The sequence below is a fragment of the Lampris incognitus genome, chromosome 21 (genome assembly GCF_029633865.1).
Source record: "Lampris incognitus isolate fLamInc1 chromosome 21, fLamInc1.hap2, whole genome shotgun sequence".
Taxonomy (NCBI): Eukaryota; Metazoa; Chordata; class Actinopteri; order Lampriformes; family Lampridae; genus Lampris; species Lampris incognitus.
In genome coordinates, this window is record NC_079231.1 from 7,699,454 (window position 1) to 7,721,381 (window position 21,928).

Genomic DNA, 21,928 nt, shown 5'->3' on the forward strand with positions numbered 1-21,928 from the left:
TTGTGCCAAATCAGTACGCGGCTTGAAGAGACCATACCGGGTCTGTCAAAGCCCGGGTTGAGAACGGGCGCCATTGGTGCTGTGCCCTCACAAGGTACCGATGGAAACTATAAAATCCGCTCTGGTGACCCCTGAGAAACGGGGGATAAGCTGAAAGAAGAACATTCAAAAGTGGGGATAAGAGTCCCCCAAAATTACCATGGGATCTAAATAAATTCATGTCTTGGAAAGGCTTCATGTAGTATACGAAATTCACAAGTCATAGACTTCATCGCAGGACATCATTTATCCTTGGAGGGATAGCACAAAAATAACATAGGCATAACATTTGCATACTTGACCACAGCATGCAACAACAACAACAATAATAATAATGGAAATATTCCCTAAGTTCCTCTATCTAAGTGACTCGGAGAGACTTCTGGTCCTACTGGGAGAGATGGAAGACTGTTGTAGTCTGGCAGCAAGCTATGTAGCGAGAGAGACTGCTTGTTCTTTAAGCAAGGACACACACACACACACACACACACACACACACACACACACACACACAGATGCACACACTGGCCAGGCCTTAAGACCTATTCTATTAATAGCTTTGTGCAAAATATACACTGTATTTATACGCCTCGAGTATACTAATCATTTCGGGGGGCGGCTGTTATACATGCTGAATAAAAAGAATGGGTCCTATTGTGGTTGAATGATGAGAGAGAGAGAGAGAGAGAGAGAGAGAGAGAGAGAGAGAGAGAGAGAGAGCGAGGCAGAGAGAAGAGAGAACGGCGGTGTATTTGCACGCTGCGGGTAAACCCGGTGCCACACCCCCTTTCTCTGTGGCTGTATTGATTGTACCCTCATTAGATGAGAGATCAATAAGGGAGGGAGGAGGAAAGGGAGGGAGGGAGAAGCAAACAGAGGGGAGAAAAGTGACAGCATGAAAAAGAGAGCGAGAGAGTCAGACGGAGGTTGGCCTCCGGTGTACTATGTATGTGTGCGTGTGTGTGTGAGTCTGAGTACAGAATCACATTCAGCTTTACCTCAGATGTCCACTTGACATGTATGATAACACGTTTTCAATTATCTACCAGTTATGACTGCCTCTAGATGGGGGACAGGTTGTCAGCCAGGACATGACAGCACTGTATCTGCTTAAAACAGGCAGATTTTAAGGAACACGTGAACACCGGGCATTTATTTTCAAATTATTTTCATAAACCTGTCTCACTTTTCCACCATATTCACGGTGATTCATTTGCCACCACTGGAGTCCACCGTTATGTAAAACTCATAGTTATATGCCGGAGCTGTGCTTGGAGATTCTCACTATGATTTTCAGATCATGAATGTATGCCAAAATTTCAGAAGTGTGGAACAAGTTTTACGCAAAGCCCAATACGGACACCCGCTGAGTGGCTTTACTGGGGAACTGAACAAAGCCCTCACTTCATTTGTGATGATTCAGTCATTAGTCTGAATTGTTCATTATTAATAGATGCATTGCAAAATAAATAAATAAAGTAGCAAAGTCCGTGACGTTTTCTCTCTCAGACATGATGTGCTTTTTCAGGGATTAGGAGAACATAAATCATGCAACACTACAATATAGTATGTAAAAAAAAAAGCATCAGAAGAGGAAACCTATGTGATCGCAAAAGTTGTTTGAAACACTTCTAGGATGAGTACATTCAAAAATATAATTTCTACTGCTGTATCTCACCTTTTCCCCTCCACTGTCTCCGTGAAACAGAACCCACCACTTGCTACTAACATATTGTTTACGGCCTTATGAAACTTAAAACTGAGCAGCATAAAACTGCCACTCAGTTCATTGTATAAACGTGCTCTCCATGCAACATGCTTGAAATTACGGTATTTCTGTTTGTCCTTGCAAGGCCATCGATTTTCATCCCCAAACCTTGAAAGGTTAGTGAAACAATTTGCATACACTGTTTTACGAATATATCTAAGAAACGATGATCCAACGGTCATTCGCTTAGATGAGTGACACCAACTTTTTCCCCATGTGCCAGTCTTTTTATTTTGCCATATGAATTTCAGCATCCCTGGATGCCCTTGTTCTCTAGTTGAGACCGCATGCAAAAACCTCTCCTTTCCACCCGTTGGCTGTTTCCAACCTCATTGCTCTGCAACATGAAAATCAATTATATAATTATTATCAATTATGTAATTATGAAGTGTATTACTGAAGGGCTAAACTGTCAATATCGCAGACAGCCTCTGCATACTATCAATACAGTAACAGAAACATTGCCCTTTCCCTTAACTGAACCGGTTGGATAGTCACACTTTTCTTTGGCCTTGAGATTCATAATGCTATTTAACAGCCAACCTTAGCACAATGCCCTGAACGTATATGGAAATCATGATGAAAGTATGACGAAACACACATGCAAAAATAGCTGGTTGAAAAAAAAAACCCCAGGTCTACACATAAAACAGGCAATTAGAATGATTTGGTTTCATGGCCTGACTGAAAGCGGATCAAGATATGAAATGTTGTGCTGCTATCTAGCGGCAGAGCTTTTCATTGCAGACTATTTAGCTGGCGTGGGTGCATTATTCCCACTGAACAGCAGGTGCCATCAAGGACAAGGCCGAAACGTTACAGGCGAGAGGACCTCGTCAGGTATTTTAAATATATGCCATACAACATTGATCATGTGCTATTCTATTGCCCATCCAGTCTGACTGCGAAAGACTCCATCTGGCTGGAGCTGCTGAACGTCCTACAACGAGTGTTGCTGCGCGGTGTTTTATCTCGTTCCTGTATTTTGGATACTGCCGTATTATAGCTGGACTCGAAGGCAACTTTTTATTCTGATCACACGTCTCCCAAGTTATAGGCGCAGGATCCTTGGCATTGAAACGCAGGCCTCGGAGGAGCCGCCACCTCCTCCTCTTCCTCCACCTTCGCGGCAACCCCCCAAAATCTGAATCTGCTCCTACGAGAGACCTACGGGTGGTGAGTCACCTTTAACGAACGACGCGCACGACGAATTCTCCGCACTTCTTCTTCTTCTTCTCTTTTTTTTTTACGCACACCGTTTTGGGATGGAGTCCAGTGATGCTGCGGCTTGTTTGGCAGTCGGCGTGTCGCCGCGCATCGAGGGCTGCGCCCTTCCGATCTGTTGAGCAGGAGTGAGAAGTGGTGAGAGAGGACGCGGAAACAGTCGTTCCTGCGTGGGGTTTTTTGTTGTTGTTTGTTTTGTTTTGTTTTATCATTATATGCCGCATGCAATGACTGGGTTCTAACAGCAGTGTCAGAAGTCATGGGCTATTCCTAATCCACCGCCACATCTGCTCCGCCGAGCTGAATTATTTGCCTTTTTTGCAGGAGTGCATTTTGTCGCGTTTCTGCGCAGGGCTGCAAAATGGGGAATAGTTTCTCAAATCTGGCCGCCTTCCAGTCCTTGCACATCGTCATGCTCGGTCTGGATTCTGCGGGCAAGACCACCGTGCTGTACCGGCTGAAATTCAACGAGTTCGTCAACACCGTGCCCACCATCGGCTTCAACACCGAGAGGATCCGGCTGAGCAACGGCGGCGCGAGGGGCATCAGCTGTCACTTCTGGGACGTCGGCGGCCAGGAGAAGCTGCGGCCGCTGTGGAAGCCCTACAGCCGCTGCACCGACGGCATCGTCTACGTGGTGGACTCCGTGGACGTGGACCGGCTGGAGGAGGCCAAGGCGGAGCTGCACAAGATCACCAAGTTCGCGGAGAACCAGGGCACCCCGCTGCTGGTGATCGCCAACAAGCAGGACCTGCCCAGGTCGCTGCCCGTGGCGGACATAGAGAGACAGCTGGCCCTGTCCGAGCTCAGCCCCTCCACCCCGTACCACGTCCAGCCGGCCTGCGCCATCATCGGAGAGGGGCTGGATGAAGGGATGGATACATTGTACGAGATGATTGTGAAACGGAGGAAATCGCTGAAACAGCGAAAGAATAAGCGGCAGTGACCGCGGGCGTGCCGTGCGTCCCCTGCTCTGATGACTGGCACACGTGTGCGTGCGCACGTGTGCGCGTTAGCTGATACACACACATGCATTTGTCTCTGCACATTTAGTTTATGGATCTATCGGCTAAGTTCTCTATTGCCAACGCTTTGTGCTGTGCACAGATGTGATGACGTAGCAAATGTGATTATTGGGAATGCACTGTAACACTGTACCCTCGCCACCACCCCCTATTCACGAGGGCCGATACCAAACTGGAGTCAAGGGTGGCTAATGACGATTCAGTTCAGTTTAACTCAACTCAATTCAATTCAATAACGCTTTATTGGCATGGCTGCATTCATTACAATGTTGCCAAAGCAGGTGACAGTGAAACAGGTTAATAGAGTATTAAAAAAAGAAAAAGATAAAAACAACATAAATGGGAAAAGTCATAGGTAGGACTGGTAGAAATACAGAATAGTATTTGGACAGTAATTGACAGTAATTGGAACAGTAATTGACTGTTTTGCTCACTCACTGACCCTTAGGCTATGCCATTCTGACACATATTGTGCCGCAAGTGTGTGACCTTTGGCCCGCTCCAAAAATAAGTGGCCATTGCTCTGTCTTATTCAGGGCTAGAAATTTTGGAATCCGATTTTCAAATTTCTCCTGGCATTTTTCTCTTATGTTTTGGAATTTCTCACAATTTAGGAGGAAGTGCGTCTCTGTCTCGACCTCACCTGCCGTACAGGGACCACGTATTCTTTGCTTTTTTTGGTAGCCAAGATTTTTTGTGTCCGCCCTTTTCAATGGCTAGACTGTGCTCACTGAGTCTCTCCCCAGTAGTAATATTCACTACTACCAAGAGCCATGCAGAAATTTCAGCAAATGAAAGTAAAGCCACATGGGATGTTGTGCAGGATCATAAAATGACACTGGGTATTTGAAATGCAGAAACAGTTTTTCTTCCAGTAACCCCAAAACTGACGACGTCTCTTGTATATATTATTCTACTCCTCTACATATAAGTGTTATCAGTGCATTCCTAAATATTACCCCCCCCCCTCCCACCGCCAGGGCTGTAACACAGGAGAGGAACGACCGGTTCGACAGGCTGGCACCTGTGAAATCGCTGTTTTCAGAATTTTCTCGACAATATTCAGTGTCGAGTACCACGATATGCTGTCCGTAAGGTGCTTGGTGAAGGCCTTTAATAGAAAAAACAAGGAGTGCCGATGGTTTTAAGGGAGGTGGCCCCCTGCAGGAATTGAACTCACCACCCCAGCAATACCGGTGGCCCCCTCCACCTGCTCCAATGAAGACACACAAGGAATTGGAACTCGCAACCCTGGAAGGCAGTGCCATCTTCCACCCCTCGAGCTACACAGACCGTCAAGATTGCCATGCTTATATTACTTAAAGATGCTTTCCCTCCCTGCTTTAATCTGAACTGACTGGACGGCTGGTGAATACGGTTATTGTGAACTAATATAAGTCTCTCAAGGCTTATTTTCCCCTGCATCGATCAGCTTCGCCTGTGTTCAACCCAGCATGACAGCCACGATGTACACCTCACAGTATAGCACTACAGGCAAAACACAGCAAAACCAAACAGTATAGGCGCTAAACACGAAAGAAAACCAGTATTTTTGCAATAAAACTCTTTGTAAAGGAGTCTGCGTGTCCACCGACTTTCATTTCACTTCACTGAGAAGCTAAATGAGCTTTTTATTTTACAATGATGGGGACTTAGTGTACCGACACCCAGCAGCCAAACACTGGTTATATTTCTGACTGTTGTTCAGAGATCATTCCCTCTGTTACATGTCCAATCCTTGTATTTCGCTCCGGTTGTTTAGTGATTTTCTTCTCTGCCGTCAAATGTACTGGTAGTCCTGGTGGCTAAATTCCCATCCGTCATACATAATAGATTGTGGTCTTTGTAGCTCGTGTCTTCTTGGCTACCGACATGGCATCCCAATGGAAAAGCCCATTGTGATGTCAAAGTGTGTTTTGCTGTTGTCAGCGCTGAGGGGAAGGGGCGCGTGATTTACTTTTCGACAGCTTACTTGCCAGATGGAGGCTATTGCTGGATAATTGTATGTTTTCGTACGGGTGTCAGTCAAAGGCCCTGCGGTGCAGACGGAGCGTTGTGATTTCTGAAATAACAAGCCCCAGGCTCTTTAATGTTGGGCTGTGTTGACTGGGAGAAGACTGTGATGTCATGAAGCCATATCTCTTCTCTAAGTGAGGGGCTGCCATGTCTCCCCCTAGAATAAATAGAATACAAGTTACTGGGGTTAGAGGAAGTAGCCGACTATGGTTGTACTCAGTAGCTCCCAGTGGTTAACAGCAGAATACTATGGTTATACTGGGTAGCTCCCAGTGATTGACAATAGAGAACTATGTTTATACTGGTCACCTCACAGTGGTCGACAGTAGACTAAAGTGGCTGTACTGGTCACCTCCCAGTGGTCGACAGTAGACTAGAGTGGCTTTACTGGGCAGCTCCCAGTGGTTAACAGAAGAAGACTATGTTTGTACTGGGTAGCTCCCAGTGATCAACAACAGAGAACTATGTTTGCACTGGACACCTCCCAGTGGTCAAGAAGTAGAGTAGAGTAGTTTTACTGGTCACCTCCCAGTGGTCGACAGTAGACTAGAGTGGTTGTACTGGACACCTCCCAGTGGTTGACAGTAGACGAGAGTGGCTTACTGGACAGCCCCCAGTGGTTGACAGTAGAAGACCATGGTTGTACTCGTCAGTTCCCAGTGATCGACAGCAGACTACAGTGGTGGTACTGGGCAGGTCCCAGTAGTGGAGAGTCAAAGGGTGTGGTTTTACTGGGCAGCTCACAGTTGTTAATATGTGGACCTGTATCAGAGTAGAACAGGGCTGTAAGAGTGTACTGAGCAGCTCCAGTGGGAAGTGCCTTGCTCAAGAACATGGTTAATAGTTTTTTGAGACAGAGGAACACGTCACTCACTTTCCCGGCCCAGATTTTGTCCAAGATTTTAAACTTACATCCATTTCATCACAATTTCACTGGAATAACTAGAACATCATACTTTGTGATGACCTCAAAAATTTAAAGTCTGGTCTCTTATTTTGGAGGCTAGGTTTTTTTTTTTTTTTTAAGAGAGAGGTCATTTCTGGTTCACAACATCTAAAATGAGCTGCTTTCAGTGTAAGAGAAATTCTGCATTACGGGCATTCCCCCCTTCAGAAACCGGGTGGGCGAAAGCCAGTTTACGTCACAGATGCGGCGCATCTGCCTTCATTCTAATGTGACTCTCTTCGATCTATGTGCTACATCAACTCTGACAGCATGTGGAGATGATCGTCAAAGACCCGGGAGCGAGTTAGTACTCCCCGTCTGATGCCGTGGGTGGCCGGCCGGGAAAGGGTTTAATCCCAACGCCTTGGTATTCTCTTGCAGAATAATCCTCTCTTTCCTATCTAAGCGGTCCAAAAGAGAGGATTGTCTTGTTTTCGCTGAGCAGGCAGGTGCTTTGAGCGCTGCCGAACGATAAGGATGCTAACGTGCTTTATTAAAAAAAGAAAAAAAAAAAGAAAAAAGCTTTGTTTCGTTCCATGTGCAGGGGTGTGATTTCTTCACTCTATGGGCTTGTCGGGCTTTCAGACACTTAATCTCCCCGTTTGTCTCTATTTCCTGTGACAGTTCTGCCCCCAAACATGTTTGTCGAGAGAAGCTGCCGATATTAAAAATCACTGTGTAGACAAGCTCTCCTAATCCGTCATATCCAAAAAGCCTCTTGGCCTGTATCATAGCAGTACTATATGAAGTGGTAGTAGTAGTAGTAGTAGTACTTTGCTTCATACGTAGCAATCGTATCATACCCAGGAGTGCATGTGAAATTGAGAGTATTTAGTTTAGTTTCGTAAAGAGCCAAAGAATTGGAAAAATCAAAGTGCAAAATAGAAAAGTGTTCCCACCAAAAAGTAAAACTGGAAAATTAGGCCAAGAGAGCATAAAAATGGCAAGTGTATGTAGAAAAGGAATCATTGTACACAGCAATATATGCAACGGTAATTGGTATTCACTGCAGAGTATCACCAGAGACCATTGAAGGGCTGAGGTAGGCCTTACTTATGCCTCAGAATCTACTACTACTACTACTACTACTACTTTTGGCTGCTCCCGTTAGGGGTCGCCACAGCGGATCATCCGTTTCAATCTTTTCCTGTCCTCTGCATCTTCCTCTGTTACACCAGCCACCTGCATGTCCTCCCTCACCACATCCTTCTCCTTCGCCAAACAGTAGCATAGTTTCCACCAGCACCCAGCTGGCCAACAGTACCGGTGGCGGTCGTTGGTAACCCGGGCCTTGACCGATCTGGTATGGAAATCTGATTTATGATCCACATATTTGATGTGGCAAAGGTTTTACGCCAGATGCTCTCCCTGATGCAACCCTCCCCATTCATCCAGGCTTGGGACCGGCACTAAGAATGCACTGGCTTGTGCATCCTCAGCGGCTGGGTTTTATCTATGCCTCAGAAGGCCCTGCTGCAAACAGTGACCCGCAAAACATATCACTTCAATATAGACGGGCACGTGCTACTTTTTTTAATCCCCGTGGGGAAATTCATGCTCTGCATTTAACCCATCCTAGCTCTGTAGCTAGGAGCAGTGGGCAGCCGCTATGCCGAACCCGGGGACCAACTCCAGTTCTTCTTTCCATTGCCTCGGTCAGGGGCACAGACAGGAGTATTAACCCTAACATGCATGTCTTTTTGATGGTGGGGGAAACCGGAGCACCCGGAGAAAACCCACCGCAGACACGGGGAGAACGTGCAAACTCCACACAGAGGACGACCTAGGATGACCCTCAAGGTTGGACAACCCCGGGGTTCGAACCCAGGACCTTCTTGCCATGAGGCGACAGCACTAATCACTGCGCCACCGTGCCGCCCAGTGCTAATGCTAGTGTTGTTAACAGCATTAGTGAAACCAGACGGCCTTTACCGGGCTGGTGTACCTATTCAAACACCAGACCATGACACAGTCCAGAGAGACTGAGGTTGAGATGCCAGATCGTGATGAGATTGTTGATACTTTAAATCCCTGGATCAGATGTGGGAAATGATGACAGGGAAAACAAATGAGCGATGTCCTCTAGGCCCTCAAACAGTAAACTGACACTTACACAATCTACCATTGCTGTTCCTCGTGGTAGCTTGTGTTGTGTCCACACACGCTTCAAGGGTGAAGCCGAGGTTGTTAAAAGGTCTGTCTGACTTGGTATGGGTGAGAAGGCCCTCTGTCAAAATGCCAAGGTCCTGACGTCTGACATATTAACACGTAGACACTGCTAGTGTTGCATACAGATGTTAACTAGTAGGAGTCGACTGAAACTGATCGTCTACCTTTAAGCTCAGTTGGAAATCCATCCATAATATGAGAAAACTGGCGAAATCAGAACCAGAATCAGTTGCAAAGTAAGTTTTTACATCACTAGGAATTTGGCTTGATACCATGATTACTTAGCTATTAAGACAAAGCAATAAATGGAAGAATGACATAAAAAGTAAAGGGTAATGTGAGTTAAAAAAAAAGGTCAAAAGTAATATGAAGAGAGGTCTTAATATTACATGGTTGGTGTTATCTGTGTACAGTATTAGAATAATAGATGCCGTGTGCAATCATTAGTGCAAGCACCATTCAATAAAGTCTGTGTATGTGTGCATATGTGACCGCGAATTCACAAAAACACAAAAAATGTTATCTTTGTTTGAGAAAATAAATGACAAGTTTACAACAACAAGGGAAATAGCATTCCCATACTGTGTAGTACTCACGTGAGAATACCACAGTGCGTAATATTATCACAACACCACATGCCAATCGATTTAAATGACTAAAATGTGAGCCATGAGAAACTAGTACTTGTGATTTTCAGCCGAAACTGAGGAGCGAAAACATCTTCACTGGCTGTTACTTCAGATACATTTCAAATACGGATCCGCTGTTTTGCAGATATGCTGCACCACTACGCAACCACCGCTGATGTTTTCAAATCATGCAGTAATACTGGAGCGAAGCAGCAATGGTACACATTTCATCTTTAAGATGCCAATACCATGTAGAATGGCATTACTACAGCGGGCCTTAATGACCCCTTATCCATGAAATGAGCTTGTGAAGCCAGGATCCGTTTAGTGGAGGCCTCTGAAGTGGCTCAGGCGCAGGCTAATCCGGGTGTATTCCCAGGCTCCGCGGGTCCTCTCCCAGCGGTTTTCACATCGCTGGAAAAAAATGTCTGTCAAAGCTACCCATGTGATTCCTCGTTGAGTCACCGAGACACAGCTTCTGCTCCAATGTGAAATAATTCCACGTTTCCCGATGAAGTTTCGCACGTTTCACCGGCGGTCCAGAGAACGAGGTCAAATATTTTGAAGCGCACCCCTGAATTTACAGAAAATTTCATTCATGTCAATCAAGAATGAGAAAATTTAGATCTGAAGACTCGATGTGGAATGATCGTATAGTCAGAATAGACGTTTTCTGCCGTGAATTGAGAGAGTCACGTCTGGCGTCAGAAATGAAGCTCTCTGAGGTTTCCAACATCACTATAATTTTAATCACGGAAACCATGTGTGTGTGTGTGTGTGTGCGCCCTACATTGTGGGGACATTTTATGGGTCCCCATGAGGAAAAGGGTCTATTTTAGGGTTAGGACTTGGGTTCAGGGTTAAGGTTAGAATTAGTATTAGGTTAAAACTAGGGTAAGGGTTAAGGTTACATATGTAGTTATGATGGTTAAGGCTAGGATTAAGGGCTAGGGAACTAATTTAGCTAACGAGGGGTCCCCACAAGTATAGGGTGACAGGGTGTGTATATGAGAGAGAGCGAGAGCGAGCAAGAGAGCGATAGATTGAGAGAGCGACTGAGAGAGAGCGAGAAAGAGAGAGAGAGAAGAATGAGAAATGAGTATAGATCTCTGCTCAGGGGAGGACAAATGCAAATAGCATGCATTCAGTCAAATTCATATCCTCTCTCTCCCTCTCAATCTCTCCCTCACTCCCTTTAGCTGCCTTCTGTTTCTCTTTGTGCCTATGTGATGTCACACATGTCAAAAGATGCTCATCTAAACGGCGTGCTTATGTTGCATTGTACCATAAAGAAGAGCTACGTAAGGAGGAGTGAGGATAATCATCTGGCGAGGTGAGATTATTTCAGATGTTTCTGATTTGCAGGAATTTGTCTTGAGAAGTTTGTCGAGCTAAGTCGTTACGATACCGGTGGACAGATCCACCTCGTTTCTAGATGCACAGCCGCATCTGCAACACTCTACCGGTTTCTCTAATTTCTAAAATTAAACGAGCGAATATGTCGACGCAAACCCACAGTGTTTTTACTTCCAGTATTTCATCATCACCTCGCAGTGGCCTCCCGTCAAAACGTGACATCCTCATTTGTTTGTGTCCACTCGCCTCCGCAGACGGCAGATAATGGATAATCTGTCTTTGGCAAATGAGTTTGTGTGGTCAGCGTTCCCATAATGCTTTGGGCTCCATGACCCTGAACAGTATGGAGATCATCGCTGCTGTTGGGTGAAGTCCTTGTTTCTTCAAAAAGTCAACTTTTCGAGAAGTTAGCAGAACAGCCTCATCCCCACAGTAAGCTTTGCTGTCATGGCGTGATAGGTCAAGTGCGGGATATGGACGAAACTCCTCACTGTCAGGTGAAAAGAAGCGGCTGGCGACTCCACATGTATGGGAGGAGGCATGTGGTAGTCTGCAGCCCTCCCCGGATCGGCAGAGGGGGTGGAGCAGAAGACCAGGACAGCTCGGAAGAGTGGAGTAGTTGGCCAAGTACAATTGGGAGAAAAGTGTGTGTGGGGGGGTCCCTCCCCCCCAACCCCCCCAAAAAACAACATTACCTCCTTACTGTATAAATCTGAACTGTTCATACGTATGTAAAGGCAGACAGAGGAAATATCTCTGTAACTATGGTGCAATAAAACAAGACCAGTAAAACAAACACATCTCAACAGCAGCCTGGCTGGAGAAATGAGTTATGGTTCAACATGCTAAAACAAAACCACAAGCAATTACAAGGTTTAAAAGGATAGTGGCTAGAAAGTGTTTGTGGAGACCGTATCCATTATTTTACATCCCACCCTGATATTTTACATCACAGTGTATGCTTTTGCATCAGAAATCGATAAAGCGAGCCACGTTTAATCAGCCAAAGACGAAAGCCTCCCTCCGTCCTTTACAAAGTGCACCGACACTCATTTGGACGCCGCCCCACTGATCATTTTGTGGAAGCTGTTGCCACATTTTTCTGCAATCCAACGTATTTTTCTTTCCAAAGAGAGAAATCTGCTCCGGCGAACTCAAAGGCCCGATGCGTAGGCGGCATTGCACCTTATTATCGCTCTTTCTGCCTGTGTCCTGTCAAACCCAGTTACTGCAGACGTGGCACAAAGACACAACAGAGGATTAACAACGCCAGGGTTTAAATGCAGACACTGAGCAGATCACAGAAACACTCCGAAGTGGTGCTAAGCACGCACGGAGTGCGTTTGGAAAAATAACCGTGACCTCCTGAGAGAGGGGGGGGGGGTTTAGGGGGAGTTTTCTATAGGTTGGTCCTCCATAATTCCTCCACGCTCATTTAAACGTGAAGAAGAATCCATCGCCAAGTGGCTTGAGTATCCAACTTTCCTCAGATTCGGTTCAACTTAGCTGTGGTGTAGTGGCTTCCCTTCAAGTGATGATGATGATCACAACTTAGTTAGAAGACGATGATGATCATCAGTTGAAGGGAAACCACGACACCACAGCTTAGTTGAACCGAATCTGAGGAAAATTGGAAACTCAAGCAACACAGCGACGGATTCTTCTTGACGTTCAAGAAGAACCAGTTGCTGAGTTCCTCGAGTTTCTAACTTTCCTCAGATTTGGTTCAACTTAGCTGTGGTGTAGTGGCTTCCCTTCAAGTGATGATGATGATGATGATCATCATCATCATCATCATTGAAGGGAAGCCACTACACGACAACTTAGTTAGAAGATGATGATGATGATCATCATCATCATCAGTTGAAGGGAAGCCACCACACCACAACTTAATTAGAAGATGATGATCATCACCAGTTGAAGGGAAACCACCACACCACAACTAAGCTGTGGTGTGGTGGTTTTCCCTCAAGTGTCTGCTAACCTTTGACCTTTGAAACTCAAATGCTTTAAGGTGGCCGGGGAAGGTTGAATGAGATTTTTTCCACTTCTACATTTGTTGGTGGATTTGCTGTTATGATGTTAGCTGTGCCATAACATTGTCTGTCTTTCAGATGAAACGGAGTTGATCCGCTTAATTTTCTTCCTCCTCCTCCTCCTCCTCCTTCTTCCTCCTCCTCCAGGAGACATGTCCCTGATAACTTTCAGGGTCTGCCATCCCAAAGACATGTGCACACTAAAAAAACCTCTTCAGGTGCACAATCAAAGAAACTGAACATGAATCAGAGGAAAAGCACCCCCGCAATCTTGTCAAGGCGTTATCCCTGCTTGAATAAATCTGATTTGGAGCATTTTATTCTACGGATGCGAGTACGTTTTCTTTAATCCTAATGCTGACACCCCCCCCCTCCCCCACCAAAAGTTACATTACAAGGCCTACAGACATCATTTACTTATGAATGATTTAACCATTTGGAGTCAATGATGTGATCCCCGTACCTAGAAAACCATCAAATGGTTCACAGTATTAGGTCTGTGTACAGAAATCCTGTAACCTCGATTGGGCTACCAAGTATAATGTAGCATAGCATGGAAAAGGGGAGGTGAATCAGCTGGTCGTCTGTCAGGTTTCTGGAGAGACGCGAAGACAGAAAAGCACTGTATCAGCTTGTTCTGCTGTATCTGCTCGTTAGCCACAACCTTGCTGCTTTATTCCGACTTGCCACTACCCGCCTTGCTCATTTGGCTGCTCTTAGGGAAGTGTTAGCAGATAACAACCATTAAAATGGGCAACTACAAAAAAGCTTTCACATTTCGGATAGATGCCGGTTAGAGAAAGCCCCAAAAAGGATGCGTGCCTATGTGAAAAATCTTGGGAAGTGCATCTTCCAGTGAATAGATGACAAAGGAGCAGTAAAGGTTGGGTGTCTGCTATCAGGACATCTGCTCAGCCCGGCTGCTCACAAGCTAATTCAGTTTACAGGTAGCAGCCGCAGTGGTTTGAGCAGAATGATAGGGTGGGCTGGCATTGCTCCAACTCAATAATGACTCCTTTAGCCTGGTCCTCTCTCTGACACACACACACACACACACACACACACACACACACACAGGGGATGCAAGTGTGCACGTACATACATGCATTGCATGGGTTCAGAGAAAGAGGGGGCGAGAGGGGACGAGAGAGGAATAACACCTAAAGAAAGCGATGGAGTGAGATAAGAGGGGAAAGACAGTATATGATGATGATACCTGTTAAAGGCAAGAGGAGCAGAAAGACGAAAAAGGTTGAGAGAAGAGAGACGAAGGTTGGATTCCAACCAAAGCAGTTTGTTTACGATGTCTCACGGTGGGCGATGTTCAGCCTCAAATGACAGACGTTGCAGGCTGACGAAGGGGAGACGAGCGTGTCATTAACAGCCTAACCAGTGACTTTCCACCAGATGAGATTACACGGCTCGGCGCTGGGATTCTGAGGCCAGGTCCCACCAGACCACAACCGGCCTCTCCCACGGGCCGAACGGAGGAGTACAGGCCCATATATCTATCAGACGGAAGTTCCGCCTTGCTGCTCCTCTCAGCCAATGAGATCCATTGCACACCTGTCCGGACGTCTCACGACAGTTAATTAGCAAACGTCAACCAATCAACGATTGATTGGTTGTTTGATTGGGTGACAACACATAACGGGAGAGTTTAAGGTTTTTTGTTGTAGGGTTATAGTTAGGGTGTGGTTTAACATTGGAGATGGGATTAACTGTAACCATGGAAACAGACTGACGAATGTCAGCGGTTGGAAGGCGGGGCTTCTGTCTGAGCTAGGTTGGTGAAATAAAGACTAAGACTTTCTGAGAGCTTACAGGTAAAGAAACTTATCTTTGGCGTACATCTATTTATATTTTGCTTTAATAATTTTATTTATTAATTTATTAATAAACCAAACATAAATAGACAATATGACAAAAGGAAAAAAAAACCCAACTTAAATGTGGATAACAGTGTAAACCTATTACTGGACGCAACATAACATAACACACATTCAACCTGGTTTAAACACAAACATGTCCAAAAATCAATCAATTGTATCCTTTTTGTCGATCATTTGGTCTCACCGAGATCAAATCATCGCCATGTAAGAAAGCAGCAGCAACGTTAAACACGAAACGCTCCACCCAGACTGTCATCATTGAACACACAAGACAATATGAAATCAATAAATATGAAAATGTTCGTCTTGAGGTTTAAAGTCTCCTCGTCACCAGTGATCTCTCTCAGCCAGCAGCGCCAAACGACCGTTTTAACAGGTGGAAATGAGCGAAACTGAAAATCGGTAGCTTGGGTACATACTGAACAGATTACAGCCAGGCCCGGGGTGGTGAAAACGTACTTGGCAAAGCCTGAGCGAAGCTTGAGCCGATCACAAGCAAACATAACATGACAAATCCTCATGGCGTGCGGTTCAACAGCCGTCGCAACCGGTTTGAACTCGCCCAGAGAGAGAGAGAGAGCTGCCATTAGGACGGCGTGCTCGCATTTCTCTTCCGGCCGCAGCTGAAACAAGGCCAGAGCCCCTTCCTGGTGCTCTGGACCAACTGCTTCACATGGATGCATGTGTTATGTTATTTAAATTTGTGAAAGAGGGGAAGATAAGTGGTACTTGTGGCGTTGGCTGATATAACCTGTGTTTATGGTTGGGAATTTTACACCCCCACCCACCTCTCCAATGCGGGTAGAAAGCTGGCGGTGAACGAGTCATTTCTGCAGATCTTATGATTACGTTTACGATGAAAAAAAAAAAAGTAAGTGCGCTTTGCCACGTCTCGAAGCTAAAACATCCACTTCAACCAGATCTGTTTGCACAACTCTCATTTATATAACCGGTGCAATCAGAGTGACACAAAATGAGTACAATACGCCTCAACGTGTCCTAGAACGTGAACGTTACAAACAATAGTTTGAGGTCAAAGGTCAAAGATACAGCCCTCAGATCGAACAAAGTACCTGATTCTTAATTTGTCATTGAAAAACAGAAAGAAGTGCCAGTCAAACTACTACCGAGGATTGAGGCGAAAAGGATCCCCCCCCCCCGTCAGCAAACAGATGGATATGGGGACCAGGGTTGTACATCATCAAACTTTCTCCGGTGTGACAAAATGGTGGAATACATGTCAGCACATACCTGAATGAATCACACTGTACACAGACGACAGGGCCTCAAATGTTATGGCCATGAGCTTAAGATGGATAACTTAGATTTGTTTGTTTTGAAGGGTGTGGACTTCTGACCTGTCTCATGTGGCTGAGCTGTAAAGTCCATCCAGCCCCCCCCCCCCCCCCACACACACACGCACACACAGTAATGCAGAGAAGAGGATAAATGAAAATAATCCGGTTTCACTAAAAGACAAACTAGCCACCACTGGTCAGAATTGACACTTTTTTCGTACGACACTACTGAGGTCACAAAGTTAAAACAGTTCATGTATGATCAAGAAGAGAGATGGAACGGAGACGCGGGAGCGAGAGAAATACGAGAGGAGATGAGAAGCAGATATATTTTTCAAAGGTCACTGAACTTCTGAAATTTCAGCCGAGATAAGGTAAATAAATATGGGCCGGGGAAGTGGAGAAAACCGAAGAAAGAAGTTTTCCTTTCCCCCCTGACATGCCTTGGGGTGGCCAGATCAAAGCAGCGTGAATACCTCGGTGGGGATGAAAGGGTGTCGGTGGTTGGTCAGTTCGGGGAGAAAACCACAGGTCGGTGTTTTGGAGAGATTACTGTGATCCCCGTTCGCAGGTAGTCAGATGTCCTCATTCGTCCAGACAAGAGAAACGCCCAAACATTCCCACGGTCAGGGGCTCTGTACGGATAAGTAAAGGATTCCATCACTGCATGGCTTCAAATCTGTACCGAGTCCACAATGTCCATGGTTAAGAATCAGTAAAGAACTGTTTCTATATTAAGTCTACTATCGCTACTGTACAGCATCAGATTATACAGTACATACAAGGAAAAAAAAATATATAGATATACATATATATATGCATATACACACACACACACACACACACACACACACACAGTAGACTACAGGAATCACTACATACAGACTATACATATCACTACATATAGACAATAGACTATACATATCACTACATATAGACAGGAGACTATACATATCACTACATATAGACAATAGACTATACATATCACTACATATAGACAGGAGACTATACATATCACCACATATAGACAGTAGACTATATATATCACTACATATTGACAGTAGACTATACATATCACCACATATAGACAGTAGACTATACATATCACTACATATAGACAATAGACTATACATATCACTACATATAGACAGGAGACTATACATATCACTACATATAGACAATAGACTATACATATCACTACATATAGACAGGAGACTATACATATCACCACATATAGACAGTAGACTATATATATCACTACATATTGACAGTAGACTATACATATCACCACATATAGACAGTAGACTATACATATCACTACATATAGACAATAGACTATACATATCACTACATATAGACAGGAGACTATACATATCACCACATATAGACAGTAGACTATACATATCACTACATATTGACAGTAGACTATACATATCACCACATATAGACAGTAGACTATACATATCACCACATATAGACAGTAGACTATACATATCACTACATATAGACAATAGACTATACATATCACTACATATAGACAGGAGACTATACATATCACCACATATAGACAGTAGACTATACATATCACCACATATAGACAGTAGACTATACATGTCACCACATATAGACAGTAGAACACACAACAGTAGAATATACATATGCTACATACATCCAGTCATTTTCTCTATGTTATACCGTGAGTTAAAACTTTAGAGAGTGATCAAATAATGAAATAACTGGTATGTTTTTGTTCTTCATTTGCTGCGTGACAGTCTGTGTCTGATGCAACCAAACTCGTCTGCTGCTCTGTGGAGGAAATAAAACTTTTATTCTGGCTGAGTTGAGTGGCACGCCGACCCTTTAACCACTGCTTTTTACTCTCTGAACCTCAAACTTTTCCATTTTGGGTTCAATAATTCATTTGTGGTCTAAAGAAGAAGAAGAAGAAGAAGAAGAAGATATGAAAAAGAGAGTTTTAAAGTGAACGTTATGGAGGGGAAACGCCGAGGAAGGAGGGTAAGCTTCAGAACTTGCTTCGAAATTAAACACCAGATGCGACCAGTAGGGGGCGACCTGGTACCATAAATAACGCCAGACGTCTTCCTCCGTCTGTCCGTCCCGTCGCTCCTCATCATTCTACGCAAAAAGCTGTCAGAATAAAGTCAAACGATATTTCTCATCTGTTTCTTTTGAATTACTAAGTCAAAAACACACACATCGGGAAAACTAGATTTACAGTGTGTGTGTGTGTGTGTGTGTGTGTGTGTGTGTGTGTGTGTGTGTGTGTGTGTGTGTGTGTGTGTGTGTGTTATAGCCTATCCGACTATCCAAGCAGTTTATGGCAACAATACCCCCCCCCCCATACACACACACACACCAACAACAACCTTACATTTTGTATCAATTATTATAATTCCTTCTATCATAATTTATGTAAATGACTATGTGGCCCATAGATACAATGAATCGCTTTGGGTAGTGCCACAACAGAGGACGGTCTAGATCCAGTCTCTAGCATCTCTATGCGTCCGTATCCATCTGTCTGTATCCGCGTGACAAGTCAGGTGTTATAGCGCCGTCTTTTGGTTATAGATAGTAAGTGCAAGTATTATTAGATAGAGATACAGATAGATAGATAGATAGATAGATAGATAGATAGATAGATAGATAGATAGATAGATAGATAGATAGATAGATAGATAGATAGATAGATAGATAGATAGATAGATCATTTAAATCCTAGATTTAAAGAGATTAAAAACTCACTGTAATCGCAGCTGCAGACTGCCAACGACGCAACTTTTCATTCCTTTCAGAGATATACATTCAACCTGCAAATGTCTCATAAACCTACTGATCTAAGCTACATGTCATCCGGTCTGCAGCCATCAAAAGATCTGTAGTAAAGTTGCCCAAGTCTACTTACTGGGTACAGTTCAGCGACTATTGAAGGAAGAAACTAGCAATTTGGGTGTGTAAAAACACCACAAAAGTTGGGTATCTATCATATATCTTACATGTATAATGCTATGGCCATACATATAAAACATGGCTTTAATTTAGCTGTGTTTTACAGAGTTGTCTTTGCACCAAGTTAATCAAAATCAGCTGGTTGATTTTCTTGATCCATTGGAAAAAAATATATATTTCAAAATTGGGGGATAGTAATAGTAATAATAATAATAATAATAAAAAACTTCCAGAAGGGCAATGTGCAACATCATCAAAATATATCTGTTCTGCCAAAAGGGTCACTTACACCAGTGTTTCTCAACCGGGGGTCCGCGGACCCCCAGTGGTCCGTGGTGTAATTGCAAGGGGTCCGTGAAAATAAAATATCTTTAAAAAAAAGATCCTATGACATTTATGGAAATAGGATTATTTTACTCAAATGTGACTGAGACCTTTATCTACCTAAACTATAAAGGGTAACAGGACTGTTTTCTCTAATTACATCTGTTTCACAAGTGTAATTTATTGTATTTTAATAAGAGATCTCGCCCCCGTTTGCATTGTTAAAAGTTACTGCATACACATTCTGTTGTTACATATATCTGAAAGTTACTGAATACTATTCTGTTTTGTTACATATATCTGAAAGTTACTGAATACATATTCTGTTTTGTTACATATATCTGAAAGTTACTGCATACATATTCTGTGTTGTTACATATATCTGAAAGTTACTGAATACATATTCTGTTTCGTTACATATATCTGAAAGTTACTGAATACATATTCTGTTTTGTTACATATATCTGAAAGTTACTGAATACATATTCTGTGTTGTTACATATATCTGAAAGTTTCTGAATACATATTCTGTGTTGTTACATATATCTGAAAGTTACTGCATACATATTCTGTTTTGTTACATATATCTGAAAGTTTCTGAATACATATTCTGTGTTGTTACATATATCTGAAAGTTACTGAATACATATTCTGTTTCGTTACATATATCTGAAAGTTACTGCATAACAATTCTGTTTTGTTAACTATACCTAAATTACAACTGAAAGCTCTTATTTTTGCCCCAAAGAGTGAATAAATGCTATAATGCAATTTAAAATGCAGTTTCTACTGTTTCTATCAAATTGCAACCCCCCTCCCCCAAGATCAGGTGGAGGGGTCCTCAGGGTAGATCCAAAATACGCAGGGGGTCCAGGACCCCAAAAAGGTGGTGAACCACTGACTTACACCACACGGTACAGCCGCCCATAAAAAAACGACGTGTTTACACGTATAAAACCAGACTCGACGCAGGAGTATTGGGCACATTCTCAAAGTCACACTATTCGCCAGGGGGCAGAGACCTGTGCAGAGGAAAAGAGGGAGACATTCAGAAACCATCCTGCAGACCTGCGGAGAAATGGCTGAGCAAAAAAAAAGCGACCGACTGTACTTTTTCGTCAATGGAAACAAGGTAAAAATATACGTTTCTTTCAAAACCGCCCATAACCATGTCGTGCATGTGTGGTTTTGTGTGAGTGCACGTTTTGCAGGAGGTTGCTGCGCAACATAATTCATGTCAGGTTTGAGGCCTGAAAAGGTTAGCAGCTGGTCAAATGTGCAAAAAAAGTGTCGATTTCTGTTTAAACTTCACCTGGCTGTGTACCATGTGTGACAGTATCTGCAGTGAATTTAGTTTTCTTTTGGGTATTCCTTCGATAGTCAACCAATGGATCTATTAACCCCCCCCCCCTCAGCCATTTGACTTCATGATATCAAATATGTTATAAAAGATGCTGCTTTATAATCTTCACGCACCACAACGCTTAGCTTGGGGGATATACATTTCACAGATTTAATATGTATTTTCCAGGCTTGCAAATGTATAAATACCTATGTAACTACCTGACCACCACCCTCAGTGCAGTGTGGTCTGGAAAACACGTTCATTTTACATACACAACACAAGACCTCACCATTATATGAAATGATGTGAATTGTTCCATCATGTAAAGTACACAAAGGGACGCACTGCACATACCAAAAGGCTTGTTTTAGCCAAAGTAACTTTCAGTATTTTTATATTGACTTATTTAGACCTTTAATTCTGTTGAACTAAGTTACAGTCGGGGCAAATACTGCTAAAATACTGAGCAAATACTGCATCGAGATGAATATTCTGCACATACTACAAGGCTTGTGTGTTCGGCAAAGTATTACAGGTACGAATGAGTCAACGAGTCAAATACACGAATGGGTCAATACAGGTATTTGCACATTTGCAAGCCTGGAATACATATTATCACTGAAATATCTCCCAAACCGAGCTTGGTGGTGTGTGAAAAGTATAAATCAGAATTTTATATTTCATAACATAACATATAATCATAAAGTCAAATTATTATAGCGTTTAATAGACCGACTGGTTCAATATCAAATGAATAACCAAAATAAAACTAACTTTACCACAGTGTACCTGTATGTCAGGGGTCCCCAATAGGCGGCCCGCGGGCCACGTCCGGCCCGTGACGGGTTGATTTATGGTCCGCGAGAATTTTTGGAGAAATGCCAGAAGGAA

General features: G+C 43.6%; 2 protein-coding genes across 2 annotated transcripts in view; both read left to right on the forward strand.

Annotated features, from left to right (window-relative positions):
• Positions 1-3,392: 3,392 nt before the first annotated feature.
• Positions 3,393-4,036, forward strand: LOC130131497 (ADP-ribosylation factor-like protein 4C). Its single transcript, XM_056301195.1, has one exon. It carries the CDS (start codon positions 3,393-3,395, stop codon positions 3,975-3,977), a length of 585 nt encoding a protein of 194 aa, XP_056157170.1. The 3' UTR covers positions 3,978-4,036.
• Positions 4,037-20,770: 16,734 nt separating this feature from the next.
• LOC130131800 (aldehyde oxidase 3-like) overlaps positions 20,771-21,928 on the forward strand; it is a 47,807-nt gene continuing 46,649 nt past the window's right edge. The window contains exon 1 of the mRNA XM_056301575.1: positions 20,771-20,824. Within this exon, the coding sequence (XP_056157550.1) occupies positions 20,771-20,824 (54 nt within the window). The remainder of the gene's footprint in view (positions 20,825-21,928) is intronic.

Excerpts from the sequence above, each read along its gene's own strand:
- LOC130131497 (XM_056301195.1), top strand. The coding sequence starts at position 3,393 with ATGGGGAATAGTTTCTCAAATCTGGCCGCCTTCCAGTCCTTGCACATC.